Here is a 14,583-nt window from a genome sequence, read left to right as displayed (position 1 = left end):
CCATTTTACCAGCCCAGCAGCTGTCCTATGCAATGATCTGAAATACCTGTGCAATCCTGCCAGGGATGATAGCCTCAGAGTGGCACTCCAAAAAGTATTTCCAGTCCAAGCGATGTACAGGTGAACCCATCTCAGCAAAAGCCCTTGTAGGTCAATAGCTACAGACAGATGTCACTGCCCGCTTGGCAGTCTGCCCATAAAGGCCCATGAATTCCTTCTATCTTTCTAGAAGGGATAGAAAGCACCAAGTCAAGGACAGCACTTGAGACTTCAGAACAGCAGCTCTTCTGGAGAAGAGGCCTTTGGGCTGCCCCTTATTTATTTAGTGCTGGTACTTCTTCACCCTAAGGCAGGAGTAATAAAAATGGCACCCAGGGGTGCCAGTGCGCCATTCAATACATTATACGGTGCCTTTGAACGGGCTCAGAAAATATCCCCTCAGAAATGTACAATATCCCCCTCCGCCTCTCATACCCTGGATTCACCCCCTTAAACATGCCAGCTTTTCACTCGATACCAGGACTGGGCACCCTCCCTCTGCTCCGTTCTCAACTGAGGAGAGGTGCAAAGAGCTTTTCCCTGTGGGCAAGTGCAGTGGTAGCTGATGGAGGTGCTTTTCCTCTCCTTCTTGCATCCTATTCCCTCCATCAGTGGGGAAAAGGAACCTATACCAGAGTCCAAAGTGGCAGTCTCACACCATTCTCTGCCTCATCTCCTGCAAGATGTGGCAGCCGTTGTGTGTGATGCCATGCGCACACCCCTCCCCACAACAGCCATTCCACCCCTGGTGCCCACAGCACTCCCTCAGCATCCCAAATGCACCCACTGGCCCCCCAAAGTGGGTGAGCCCTGCACAACCTTCCCGAGGCAGGCAACAAAAGCTAAACTTGTGTGGCATTGTAACAATACTTCACATTTGCCTAGCGCTTTCAAGCAATGGAGCCCTATAACAACCTTTAAGGCAGGTCCTGAGGAGGTGTCTCAATAGGAAGCAAGCGGATGCCCACTGCTCCAACACAGAGCTAGCAGACCAGCGATGCTTGGTCTAGTGATGCTTGCAGAGGTGCAGGCCAAGCCCTGACGTGCCCTGCTCTCTCCAATTCTACAAGTGAGGCAGAGACCTAGCAGCATACAGCAGAGGTAGCAGTAACTCAGAATGGCAGCTGGTGGCACAAGTCCCTGGATCCAATGCTCATATGCTTGAAGCGCACTGAACGCTCACCAGCACAAGATAAAGGCTGGTCACTATTGTTGATGTTGCTCTTACGATTTCCCCTCTTGCTTTTTCTTGAAGCTTCTTCCCCAGGGTCCCCTCCTTCCAGGCCATCAACAGCACAAGCCGGAAGCCGCAAATGGCCTTGACTATAGAGAGCTATTTGGCAGAGGCAGGAGGACGACAAAGCCATCCAGGTCTCTCCAAGAGAAGAGGCTGCACAAAAGAGCTTCCACTTTACCTTCCAGCTTCCTTGTGCTGATGCTGCCGGGCTGTTTGGCTCCAGCTTCTCACCTTGCACAGGTGGAGGGGGGCCCATCTACACATGAAGAGAGACAACCTGGCGTTAGCTGGAGAGCGACAGACCTTGGGGAGCCCCTCCACCACCACCACTTCAAAGACACAGGAGACACACGCCTGCACTCTGCTGAAATTTGCCCGGGGTCTTCCGCAAGTCAATGCAATTCTTACCCTGGCTGAAAGGAGAAGGAAGGGAGTGGGCTGCTCTGGCTGGGTGAGAGGCATTGGAGAGATGGGTACGAAGGGGCAGGGGTCAGCCCTCAGGAGGCAACAGGGAGGAGAGACTTTGGACAGAGGAATTGAAAGGATAGGGGTGTCAAGGAATGTTGGGGGTATTTTGCCTCTAAAGAAGTAAAAATAAGCAAGGAAATAACATGTTTGTCTTCTCACGTTTCCAATGGATTTCCTTTGGATTATTCCATCTGGGTACTTTAAAGACACCAATCTTCACGAAGGACTAGATACAACTTTTTGTCTATGCACTGCTGCAGCCTGGGGAGGGGAGGGCACATGCCAAGAATGGAAGGAACAGATGGCTGGCTTGTTTGAATACAGGGTGGAGCATGCATGATGCTGTAGCCGACAGTCAGAGAAAGCAGGCAAAAGAATGGGCAGTGTTAACTGGGGATCCTCCTTTTCTCCTGGAACAACAAGGCAGCAAACACCCAGAGGTGACTGGGAGGAAAATAGCTGGGAAACCTTTAAGATATAGTCTCTGGAAAATGTCAGGACTATTTATAAGCTATCTTATTAATTGGAAGGACTATATTTATATACGATTTCATGAGTGTGTGTGGTTTTTTAAATGTAGGATTGCTTCTGAAAGTTCTAATTTTTAAACATGCTCATGAGGGAGGAAGGAAAGGCAGGTGCCCATAAAAGATGCACCAACACAGAAGAGGAAGCCCGACTCTATCCCAGTGGAAGGGATGGCAGTAGGAGCAGGGAGCTGTTCTGTATTTTAATATTTTGTAACTCACTTTGAGATACCTTGTAAAAAAAATGAGGACAACGTATAAACAATAACATTAACACTAAAATGCTCCATTGATAAGCAAATCTTACCCAAGCAGCCCTGGGTGGATCCTGCTACTCTTAAGTGGAAACAGAGGCTTTACTCACAGCAGTACATTTGGGGAGAAGATAGACAAGCCCCCTATTCACCCAGAGAAGACAGTAAGGTTTTTATGGGGGGGGGGAGATACCAGCCAATCTCCAGAGGCTTTGGGCTATACGGTAACTCCCAGCAGCTCAGCAGAGAAAGTCTCAGGCTGCAGGACACTTGAAAAGAGCTTTAACAAATTTGGGCAGGGCTGAAAAGGTAAAAAGAAAACATGGATACCTCCACATTTTCCCACAGAGACTAAAAAGCCTAGATTTTTATTATTTTATTAATTAGAACATTTGGGAAGGGCTCTTTTTCACCCCTCTGCTTAGCAGCTAGAAAATGCTGAAGCGCTTTATTTTTGACAACATTCAGCACCTCCACTCCTTCCTCTGTGACAAGCAAACAACACTCTCTCTTTCTCCATTGGAGAGACAAGTGCTGGGCCAAGAGGAATGAAGTCTTGCTTTTCTCCCATCCAATTCTCAGCACCCTCCAGCCTTCCCCCATAAAAACCAGGCAATATATCTTAAAAGTCTCACACAATATCCATCCCATGTTTGTAAGGAGTCATTCCGTGAGGGTAGCAAAACCTCTGCTTTGGAACTCCCTGCCTATTGATGTTAGGCAGACACCAACAATGTACTCTTTCAGATGTGTGCTGAAAACATGTTACAGTGGGCTGTCCTACGGACACATGATTTGGTTACATCTGTTCTTCAATTTGATTTTTTTTTGCATTTTATTGTTTTTAGGTGTTTTAAATAGTTTTAAAAGTTTTAAATATATTTTTATTTGATTTTCGCTCTTTAATCAGAGAAACGTTTGCTGCCCTGGGCTCCTGTCTCACTAACTCACTGGGAGCTCTTTGAGAGTGTCAACAAGCATATAGTTAGTTCGACAAAGGACCTCACCCAAGACTCCTCAGTAAGCTTGGCAGTCATGAGGGCAGGACCTCTTCTGGATCAGTAAGCGATTAAAGAACAGGAAGTGAAGAGTAGGAATAAGTGAACAGTTTTCTGAATGGAGGGATGTAGGAAGTAGAGCCTCCCAATGATCAGTATTGAAACCTGTGCTTTGAGTAGTAGAGGTCTAATTTGTTCATAAATGAGCCAGAGTGAGGAATGAGCACTCAGGTAACTTTGTTGACAATATCAATTTGTTCAGGGGAGGGGGAGGATTCTGAGGAGCTCCAGAAGGATTTATCCAAACCAGTTGAATGGGCATTAAAATACAAATGCAATTCAATGTAAGTAGGACCTTAGGGTGAAGGGTGGGGAATGAATGAATACATGAATGAATGAGTGTATAGTAAGGAGGAAGGTATCTTCATTTCACACCTATGTCCCTGCAGTTTGAATTGGCCAGAAACGATACCTTGGGGTCACAGCAGATAGCTCAGTGACGGCGCTGGCCCGATTTGGGGCAGCTTTGAAAAATGTGTATGTATGTATGTACTTATATCAGCTTACCCAGGGCAACCCAAAGTGACTTACAAGCAAACAGACAGTAGACCCCACATAGCTACATTAAAACCAAGAGGAACGAGAAATACATTAAAAACATCCCACCCACTTCTAAAAGGCCTGGTTATAGAGGAAAGTTTTGGCCTTGCCACTGAAGATATGTAATGAAACGGCCAAGCGAGCCATCCTAGGGAGAGGCATTTCACAAACAGGGAGCCACCACAGAAAATGCCCATTCTCGTGTTGTCACCCTTTGGGCCACTCATGGAGGGGGCACACAAAGAGAAGCCTTGGATTATTGTTGTATGGTCCAGGTCAGTTCATATGGAGAGAGGCAGTCCTTGAGGTACTGCTACTTTATAGGTCAAAAACAACACTCTGAATTGGGCCCAGAAACTAACTGGCAGCCAGTGCAGTTGGGCCAGGAATGGAGTTATATGCTTAAATCATCTGGCCCTGGTGAACAACTTGGCCAATAAAACCCATGCTTAGGGATCATTGGGAAAGGAATTGAAAATAAAGCTGCTGATATCATAATGCCACTACTGTATACCAATCTATGAAGTGACCACACTGGGAAGACTGTGTAAGTATAGTTCTGGTTAGCTCACATCTAAAAGGATATTGTAGAGCTGCAAATGGTTCAGCAAAGGGCAAACAGGATTCTTGAGGGAATAGAGGTTACTCCGGTACAAGGAAAGGTTTGGGGTTTGTTAGTGTGGAAAAGGTAAGTGTGAAGATAACAGAGGTGCACAGAATTAGCCCTGGCATTGAAAAAGTGGACAGAGGCAAGTTTCTCTCTGTCTCTCTTAACAGTAGAGCTTGTGGACTTCCAACAGAGCTCAATTTGGAGGATCCAGGCCAGAGAAAAGAAAATGCTTCACGCAGCACAGAGTTAAACTGTGGGACTGATACTCACACAAGATGTAGTGATGGCCTGGCCACCATTTGGGTCCCTCAAATGATACACGTGAACATTAAAGAAAGAGGCAAAGTTTTACAATAGACTAAGCTTAATTCAAACAAACAAAGGAAACGCAAAAGAACAGAAGTTCAAGTAAGAGTTCCTTAACCAAACACTGCAACACTTCCATCAGTAGTTAGCAAACAAGAGCTTGAACCTGATGAAGCAACGAGAACAAGGCACCTATTTAAAAGGAAGCTTACAAGCATAGTTTAGTTTGGTGGGAACCAGGGCAGTGCAAGCTCTGATGGATCCCCAGGGGCATCAGATCCTAGAACTTACTGATTTTACCACTGTTTTGGATCATCCATTTTTAAACTGAAACATGTTGACCACAGAAACTGCCCAAATTGGACAAATTTGTCCTGTTTTTTCTAAACCAACTCAGAATTGCGCATGAGAACACCGGCTAACTTAAGATGAAAGATTCAAACGTTTGTTGGTGACATCAATTCTTCATCCACCAGTAACCACACTGTGGGCTTGACCCATGATGGGAATTTTAACCTGTTCCTTCTGTGGCTGAAAACTAAGAGGTCTCTCTCAACCAAAGTGTCCTTGAGCATGAATGGGAAAGGCCAAGAATAAAACCTGGGTGTCTCCCTAAAGTGACTCAAAACTCATTTCTAAGTACGAGTGAAACTAAGCTCGGGCCCCTGTTGAGAAAGTTGCAAAGCCAAGTGACTCTTCTACTGCAAGATGCCCATTCCAAATAGCCAAGACAAGCAGGCCTCACATCTTCTCCACTGGACTCACAAGTGCAGATATGTTGGGCTCTGGTCCAATTGGGTCAAACTTTGAGCTGGAGGGCACCACAGCCCAGAATTTCTATTCAAAGCCAGGGTAAAAGAGCCAAATATTCTACTCAGCTCCAAGAGGGAGCCTTGATAGCAGAGAGGAGAGAAAGACTTTACACCCTCTTTGTGTACAGCTGGCCACAGTTTTGCTCCTATTTCAACCCTGGCAGCAATGGCAAGGACTCCCAGCCATCATTTCCTTCCCAGAGTGGAGGAGGAAGGAGCCCCTTACCCTCAATTGGACTTGCCTTTGGATGCTATCATGTAGCTCCACCATAAAGCTGAATCAGAAGCAAAACTCCAGCACTGGACAGGGGAAATTCAAAGTGGGGGAGGGGGTCCCATGGAACACAGCAGCCATCTGTAGTAATTTGAACACACACTTTATTCTAGTTTGCAGTGAACACCTCATCCTGTCAAAATGATGATGATGGTGATGATGATGATGATGATGATGATGATGATGATGATGATGATAATAGGCTTTTTGGCTTGTCCACAATGGAGATTTATATGCATTTGAAGCTGCTCGTGTCTCTGTTGTTTTAAGTATTTTGTAATGTACGCACAATTCTCCTCATCCAATTAATCCAATCTGATTAGGGTAGAAAATTCAATATAAAATCACATATTACCGGACTGTGGACGTACATTGTGTGGATGGGTGGTTTTTTCAGCATGCGTGGCTGACATTTCCCCTGCCATTATCCTTCCATCAACCTAAAGGAATTGATGCAGCCTGCCTTTTTCACCTGTTGTTGCTGAAGTCATGTTTGTGGTTATTTTTATTTTCAAGCAGCTCACTTGCACAGAACTGCGCTTGAAAATAATATGGAAAAATAATAATAAAATCTTCCCTTGCAGGTGCCGGAGACGGAAAAGCAAAAGGGGAGGGAAGGAAGGGGCAGGCCTTTCAGAGGAGTAGCTCCAAATTCTGGCCTGACTCAAAGCCAGACGGGCACATTCTTTTTTTTCTACTGCTCTGGCATATCAGGAAACTTGTATTACTTTTTTTAAAATAAAAAAAAGTAAACAAAGTACCTGTATGCGTGCCCACAAGCAACCTCAGGTTTCTGGAACTGCTGATGGGTGGGGAAGTGCCAACTGAAGGGCGGGGACAGCCACACGTAGCATGAGCACATCCTCCGTGAGCCACACACTAGAAACAGTACAGAAACACTGGGACAGATTTTGGAGGCATAAAACTGAAAGTGCTCGTGTGTGGAGGAAGGCACCCCAATGCACACATGTGAAAGATGCAGTCGCCGTCTCCTGCCAGTAGAGCAGTGGAGAAGAGAAGAGAGAGCCACTCAGCCCTGGCATAGAATAATGCAGACAATGCCTCTGATCCCCTCCTCCCTGGCAGTATTCATGACAATTCATTTCCATCTCTCTGGCTAGAGATGAGACCAAGATATGCAAGCGCCCAGGCGGATAGCCTGCCCAAAGTCAGCCCAGCCTCTCCTGGACTGGGTGCCCCTCTCTGCCTTCCAGGGGGCCCAGCTGATCTCCCTCAGTTGCACTGGGACACGAATAAACGCCACAGTTGTGAAGGGAAGGGAAGGAAGGAAGGAAGGATGAAGGAACCATCACTGGTGTCTCATGGTGCTCAGAAAATGTGGGGCTTGCACTCTGACACATTAAGTCATGGAAGGCACCCCACTCCCTTGAGGTGATGGCTCAAACATGTTTAATTCAGCAGTTATGGAGAAGTGGGGGGTGGCTGAATGCCTGATGTGACACCTCCCCCCCAAAAAAAAATGCTGCTGGGGGTGGGAGGAAGAAATACAATCTTCTCTCCATGGGGCTTAGACCTGATCTAGGGGAGCAATTTTGATGAGGGAAGAGTTAAGCATCCCCAACACCAGCAAGCATATGATCAAAGTCAGAGCCTGCACACCAGCACTCACAGTCGTACTGGAATGAAAAGACCAAGAGATTCCCTCGTGGCTCTCCCATGAAATGTGCAGCTTCTCCCCCAACTGCTGACTCTCCAGAGAAAACTGTGCTTGCTGCGTCATGGTGGGCCACTGCCAAGGCCTCCTCTCAGTGTCAGCCTCATGAGAAAAGGTGGGTTTCCATTCATTGCTCAGACTCTTCCTGAGCACCAACCAGCCTTTGTCTGGTTTTGTGGGCCAGAGGGATTGAGGGGCTGGTGGGCTGTGGGTGGCTAAAATCAACCTGTGCGAAAAGAGGCCTCAGAATGCTTCACTTGCCAAGAAGCATCTCAAGATCTTCCCAGCTGCCTCCATCCTTCTGTGAGACAAGAAGGGCTTTTGGTCCTGATGCTGATGGCTCCAAAGAGTGACTTGTTCAGGTTTACAGTATCTTGGGCTCTGGCCCCTTGTCAAAAGGGGCTTCTTCCCAGCCTCAGCTCCTTCCTTCCTTGTCCAAAACTGGCAGGCAGGCACACACACAGGGAGGCCAAGCCAGGGCTCTGGCCTGTTCAGTTGTTTGCAGCACCAGCGCAGCGGTAGCTGCAAGGAGAGCTTGCACTGCTCAAGGGGAAACAGGAGAGATTGTGGGACCTCCCTCTACCTGGGACTGACTGAATCAGGCTATCTCACCACTGCTTCTCCATGGCTCCAGGAGGCTCCCTAAAAGTGGGGTGTTGTTGTACCCAAGAATGTTACAAAATCCTAATCTTTTCACAAAGGGAAGCTCTGGAACCTGAGCTTTGCAAATGTGGAGCTGCTACTTGCTAGCCATGAGTTCATACTTTGTTTTTGTGAAACAAGATCTGCTTCAAACATTAGTTTCTGATTTTATTTTAAATTTTAGCAACTTATATCCTACTTATCTCCATCAATATTGGACCCAAAGCAGCTTACAAAAATGACGCCAGCTTACACAGCCCTGGAAACTTAATTGGGATTTGAGAACAGCACCCACACCCAGACACCCCAGCGTACCCTCATTCTTTTCTTCTTAGTCTTCAGATATAGCAAATATTTGCGCGTCTCCCTTCATGGCCCATAGCAATCTTAAGTGTCCCATGAAATGTTATTTGATGCATCAGCAGGAACAGTGTTTATTTGCACATTTGGACATCCTTTGGCATTCGGAGCCTGAGTTCTCCATCCCCACCACAGAGGGTAGAGAAGGCTCTGAGGCAAGAGGAAGCCATGGGAAGGACAGGGTAACTCCTGCTGTGCTCACTGAGTCAACCCCAAGTGAACTGGATGAAGTCCCCTGGCAAGTGAGGGGGCCACCTGAAGCCCAGGCAGAGGGTTGTTTTTTCAAAGAGTGAAAGGCTGGTTGAAAGAGGCATCACTGCATGTGGTCTGTGTGCCCACCCCACTTTTGCCTCTGGTCAAACAGGTTGCACAGATTCTTTGATGGTTTCAAAAACCTGCCAGACCTGTTGGACCAAAGGCAGCAACAGGTCAAATAAATGTTTGGAAGCACGTGGAAACAGAATGATCTCTGGGGGTTTCCTCAAGTGATGCACGGAAGACTAACTAGGATGCAAGAGTTGGAAGAAAAAAGAGGTGGCCTAGAAGCAGCTTCCAGATTTTGACATGCAAGATTTTTGGCAAGATGGTTGAGGAGGGGTATGAAAAAGCAAGGGAAGACCAAGGGACCACCCCTAATCTGGCAGCAGGCAAAGTACTTGCAACAAGCAGAGTATGGAATCCCTCTCCAGCGAGGAACTCTGCATCAGGGAGGCTCAAGCGGAAGGGCTTGAACAGCTGTGTCCAACCACCCCCCACTCACCACCCCATGGACCTTGCTGAACTGCCTGGAGAGAAGCAAGTGCCAGCAGGAATTCCTCCTCCTTGTGAGAGCTCACCCGGGCACAAGGGCCCAGCATCCAGCCTGGATACAGGAGGCCTCCCTGGTGTGTGGAACTGGGTTATAACTGTACCCCCCATTGCCAACTTTTTCATAAAAGGGCAGAGGCTGCTACAGGATCAGAGAGGATCTAAAGCCTGTGACAGGTCAGCATGGAAAGGAGAAGAACAGAAGCAAGTGACATTGGTGGAAAAATAAAAATGTATCTTGAAAGCTCATTCCTAGTTATCGTCAATCCTATCTCTATCACAGGCTCTCCTGTTAGCTTTCTAACACTTTCCTCCCTGTCCCCAGGAAATGCCAAGAACTCTCAAGAGAAACCTTCCAGAAGCCCCGGGACTATAGGGCTAGATCCTGGACCCTCAAAGACATCTTCCTCTGAGCTGGAAGAACCAGGTGTCTCCCACCCACATCACCAGTCGGGAAGTGCCGGGAAGAAAGCTATGGAACAAAGGAAGGAGGGCCTGTCTTCAGCCCCAGGGTTGGCCCTTTCAGGCTCTGGAGCTTATACATTTATTCATTTTATAAAATTTATATCCTGCCTGCCTGATTTATTGATTTTTTTACAAACTGGTCCAGCAAACTTTGACCAGCCTCCAGTCTTGCTTGTCCGCCCTGCCCCCCCCCGCCCCCGTGCTCCAGCATCGGAGAACACAACGCCTGGTGCGAGTTTGTGTCCAGAGAATCCAAACAGACACAGATGTATCGCAGGGCTTGACTGGTGACAACAGATTTCGTGGTGTGCTCTGGGTGGAACAATACCCTGCAGACAATGGGAGCTTAGCCCAAAGGTATAACCATGTCCGTTCATCATCAATGTACCCAAGCTCACAACAACAAAACATTACAGACTAAGAGATGGATACAAAGGGCCAGACAAGACCAGCCCCTGGGGCAGGTCCAGAGGTCATCACTGCCCTCCAGGAAAGTGACTCTGGTCGTTTAGGTGTTATTTCAGATCACCTAAACATCACAGTTTCAGCTGAGTGAAAAAAGAGAGGAGGTGGTGAAGGCTCCTGGTAACCTAGGAATCTTCTACTACAAAGCAGACCTAAAAGAAAAAAAAACAGTTCCCAACTGAAACCACAGCCCCTGCTGGGCAATGACCCCCCCCCACAGGTCTTGGGAGGCAAAGCTCTTACACCTTCTACGCAGAACAAACAAAACAGCATGCAAATCTAACACCAGGAATGGCAATATTCAAAAGCCAGTGATGGACTTCAAAGGGCGACTCTGCAACGTGAAACCGCTGAATTACAATTCTTCAAGAAGTTATCACTGGTGGACAGTATCAGCACTATGGATTCTTATCACACAACGTACGTTAATTGGCTCACCAGTGCCAGGACGTCAGTGTTTTCAACGCAGCAGACTTCTGTGAATGAACCCTGTACATACGGTAATTACCACTATCTGTACTTTCGGCGTTTCATTTCTTTCTGACTTCACTGTTAACAATCCCCACCAACCATGCGTATACTCAAACATGCAGACATGCATCACTTACGATATCACTTCAAGCATCTCTAGTTCCCAAAAGCTTCTGCCGTGACAAACGTGTTTGTCTTTCAGGTGCCACAAAGAGCACTTTCCCGGGGGCAGATAAGCACCATTGCTGCTTGGGTGCCTCAGAGAAGCTCCAGAGCAGAAAATGCATCAAGGTGATGCTCCCCCCTTGTAGCTGTAGCTCCCACATACCTGGTACTCAGAGGTGCACTGTCTCTGCAGCTTGTGTCCCCACCCCCACCATGAGCAACTTGACTACCAGTTGATTTCTTTTTATCTCCACTGCCAGCACTGTCAGGGGCTGGCACCAGCATATGTGATTTCTAAGCAGACGTTCCCATTTTTCACAGTTAGGGACTGCAAATTCCAAGTTAGGCAAGTCCATTAAGCCAGTCTTGCCTACACTGACTGCCAGCAGCAGCAGCAGCAGCTCCTCAGTTTTAGCCAGAGATGGGTGCTCTGCCATCCGGGATTCAGACAGGAACACTGTCCCTGCAAGGCGGGTTCTCTACTTGGGGCTCATCTACATCCCTTTCTTTTTATAAACTGCCTGCCCTACTAGGCACAAGATATTGCTCAGCCCCCTCTCCTCCATCACAGACTTGACACTAAACCCCAAAGAGCCCTCATCCCAACTGTCCCTATTTCCACAGCAGGACTGGCCAATTTCCTCCCCACCCCACCCCTTTTGCAAAGAGCCCTTGCATTGCTCTAGCAGGCAGATGGTGCAGCTGACCAGCATGTCCCCCAGAGCTAGCCCCAGCCCCACTGCCCATCTTCTTGACCTAGCCCTGCCTTGGTTCTTCCCGACACCCTGGGGCTTCTCTTCACCCTCCTCTTCTTGCTGATCAAGAATCTCAAGAAGGGGAAAGACCCTTCGCTCCTGCTGCTGACTCAAAGCCCAACCTTTGCAGGTTTCCTTGGGAGGAATTCCCATTGAGCACCAGCTGGGGACTTCCATCTATTTCAGCTAGAGGGACTGTGATGCCATCTGCCTGCAAAAGTTTCAGATTGCTGCTTCAATCAAATGTGGGGCGGGAGGGGGTGTGTGGATCTCTGCCCACCCTCAGTTCACTAGCCTTTCTGGCAGGAAGGTTTGGGAACAACAACATGCTTCACACCTGCCTGGCTGGCTTCTAAACTATTTCCCAAAACTTGGAACAGGGAGGAAAGTGGGGGTAGAGAGATGCTTGCCATGCCCTCAAGGTCTGCTGGAGGCTAGAGGTTTCCCAGGATGGGACAGGGACACCAGTGGCTCCTCATCACTACTTCAAGAATAAAATTGACCTTGGCCTCTCCAACACCTGGGATGAGGGGGGCAGTTCACCACTCCATCCCCTTTCAGAGAGCAGGGATGTCCCCGTCCTCTGCTCCTGCAGGACACCTGGTCTTCCAGGGGGTAGCCTAGGGGCTGGAAGCATCTTTTGCCACACAAAGAGCCATCCCTCACAAAGTGCTCCTGGAAACTGGCATCATTGACTGCTCAGAGCTCCCTGGTTATGAGGCACAACCTCTCAAGCTGAGTCCTGACACACAAGACCCAGAAACGACTCTCTGCATTTCCCTTACAAATAGAAGACAGTGCAAATTAAGTTGCATGGTGGTCAATTGCGGCATGCTCACTGTCGTTGGGCTGCTTTGCCTGGCCCCAGTGGCGTAGCATGGGGGGTGCAGGGGGGGCCGACCGCACTGGGCGCAACATCTGGGGGTTAAGGTTAGGGGGCGCAAATCCACGGGTTAGGGGGCGCAAATCCACGGGTTAGGGGTGCAAATTACTTGCCTTGCCCCGGGTTCTACAACCCACGCTACGCCACTGCCTGGCCCAGGAGTCTTCCCTACCTAACAGGCCCCTGAAGAAGGGGCAGCAAAGCCCAGCTCCAGCCACAGATCCACCTGTGGAAGCCTAAAGCGGAGAGCAGGTGATTTGCAGGAAGGCGTCCTGCACAGCCAGCAGGGCGCTGAAATGGCTTGTGCAAGAAAGCGAAGCTGCACAGGAAGACCAGGCCCTTCACTTTGGAACTCTCGCCACCTTGACTCAGCCCTGTGGTCCAGATTCTGAGCAAGCCTCCCCATGCCACAGGCCCCTGTCCAAGGGAGGTCCCCCTCCTGCTCTGTGGATCAGCCAAAGCAGGAGAGGTTCTGTCAGGCCAGGGGCATGGCACGTTCCTCCTTCCCTCACATTCTCTCCATTCTGGGAAGCCAGCATTGTGTAGGGAGGCCAAGAGCCTGCGGAGATGCTGACTGGGCTCACCTGTGATGAGAACGGCTCTCCCCACCGCAGGGATCCTCTTCCTCTGTGTGGCCCCTGCCAAGACAAGCCAGCAGGCGGTGCCCGTGAGAGCTGTGCCCAGCGGCAGGGGCAGGAAGGCTCGGCTGACGCCCTGCAGCAGGACCAGGAGCCCCACCTGGAGCAGCAGGCCGGGGGTCAGCAACAGGTCAGCGCGCAGGAGTTTGACGGCCAGGCTGGAGAGGAAAAGCAGCCACAGCAGGGAGCTGCACGCCCAGCCCAGCTCCATAGCCTAGGAGGGAGGGCGGGCGGGAGGAGAGCCTGGAGCTTGCGCGAGGGGCGGAAGCAGGGGGAACCCCGGGCTTGCAAGGCAGAGGGACAGCCGGGGGAGGCCTCTGTGCAGGAGGGCCCACGGGGTGCATCTGCAGGACTGGGAGATCGAAAGCGGCACCAGGTTTATAAAAGAGCAGCAGGCAAGGGAAAGGGGAGGAGCTGCCCGGGCCCTGCCAATGGGAGAAGTTGCAGGCTCCCCTCTCTCTCGCCCTCTTTCTCCCTCTCCCTCGCAGGCAGGCAGAGGCGCACATGGTGGCCCCAGGATAGAAGCAAGGGGGCCGGGAGCCGGCCGGTTCCCCCCCGCTCCCCAGACTGGCTCCTGCCTACCATCCTTCCCACCCTCCCTCCCTCCCTCCCTCTCTCAAGCTGGAGCCTTTTTGCCCCCGTGGGGCAGCAGCCACGGCCTTGCCTGAGGAGGCTGGCCTGTCAGGGCTGGAGAGCTGCAGGGAGGCCCCTCCGGAGAGCGAGGCGCCCTGGCCTTCCCGCCGAAGGAGACAGAGAGAGGGAGCCAGCGGGGCGTCGGTAGGCTTGTCCCCTAACAAGGGGTGCTGGGCAGGAGCAGGGCCCCACAATCAGCTGTTGCTGCCCTCCAGCAAGCCAGGAGGGGCTCCTCCCCCTCCGCCTACACATATTTGGATTCTTACCAGCCAGTGTTCAAACAAGCAAAAAATACCCAGCAACTTGCAAATGCAAAGTCCAGCGGCAAAGTCCTTCCCTCTGCCCCGCCAGGAAGGTGCCAAGCCCGCCTGCCAGGGGCTTGGCTTCTTGCCTCCCTTGTGGGCAGCCCGTCCGCCCGCTGCTCTCGCAAGGAGGCCGCGGGACACAAGAGCCTCCACCTCGCCCGCTGGGACTCCGGCAGAGGAGCCCGTCCAGCCAA

The 14,583-nt window shown here is 50.0% G+C and overlaps 1 protein-coding gene across 1 annotated transcript in view; it reads right to left on the bottom strand.

Moving 5' to 3' along the window:
* HSD11B2 (hydroxysteroid 11-beta dehydrogenase 2) overlaps nucleotides 1-14,023 on the bottom strand; it is a 30,009-nt gene extending 15,986 nt beyond the window's left edge. Inside the window, 3 exon segments of the mRNA XM_053399438.1 lie at nucleotides 13,398-13,667; nucleotides 13,670-13,759; nucleotides 13,762-14,023. Of these exon segments, the coding sequence (XP_053255413.1) occupies nucleotides 13,398-13,667; nucleotides 13,670-13,759; nucleotides 13,762-13,957 (556 nt within the window). The 5' untranslated portion in view covers nucleotides 13,958-14,023.
* Between the last annotated feature and the right edge of the window lie 560 nt (nucleotides 14,024-14,583).

Source organism: Podarcis raffonei, chromosome 8 (genome assembly GCF_027172205.1).
Source record: "Podarcis raffonei isolate rPodRaf1 chromosome 8, rPodRaf1.pri, whole genome shotgun sequence".
Lineage (NCBI taxonomy): Eukaryota > Metazoa > Chordata > Lepidosauria > Squamata > Lacertidae > Podarcis > Podarcis raffonei.
The sequence above is the reverse complement of the archived record's forward strand: the minus strand, read 5'-3'. Positions and strand labels throughout refer to the sequence as shown.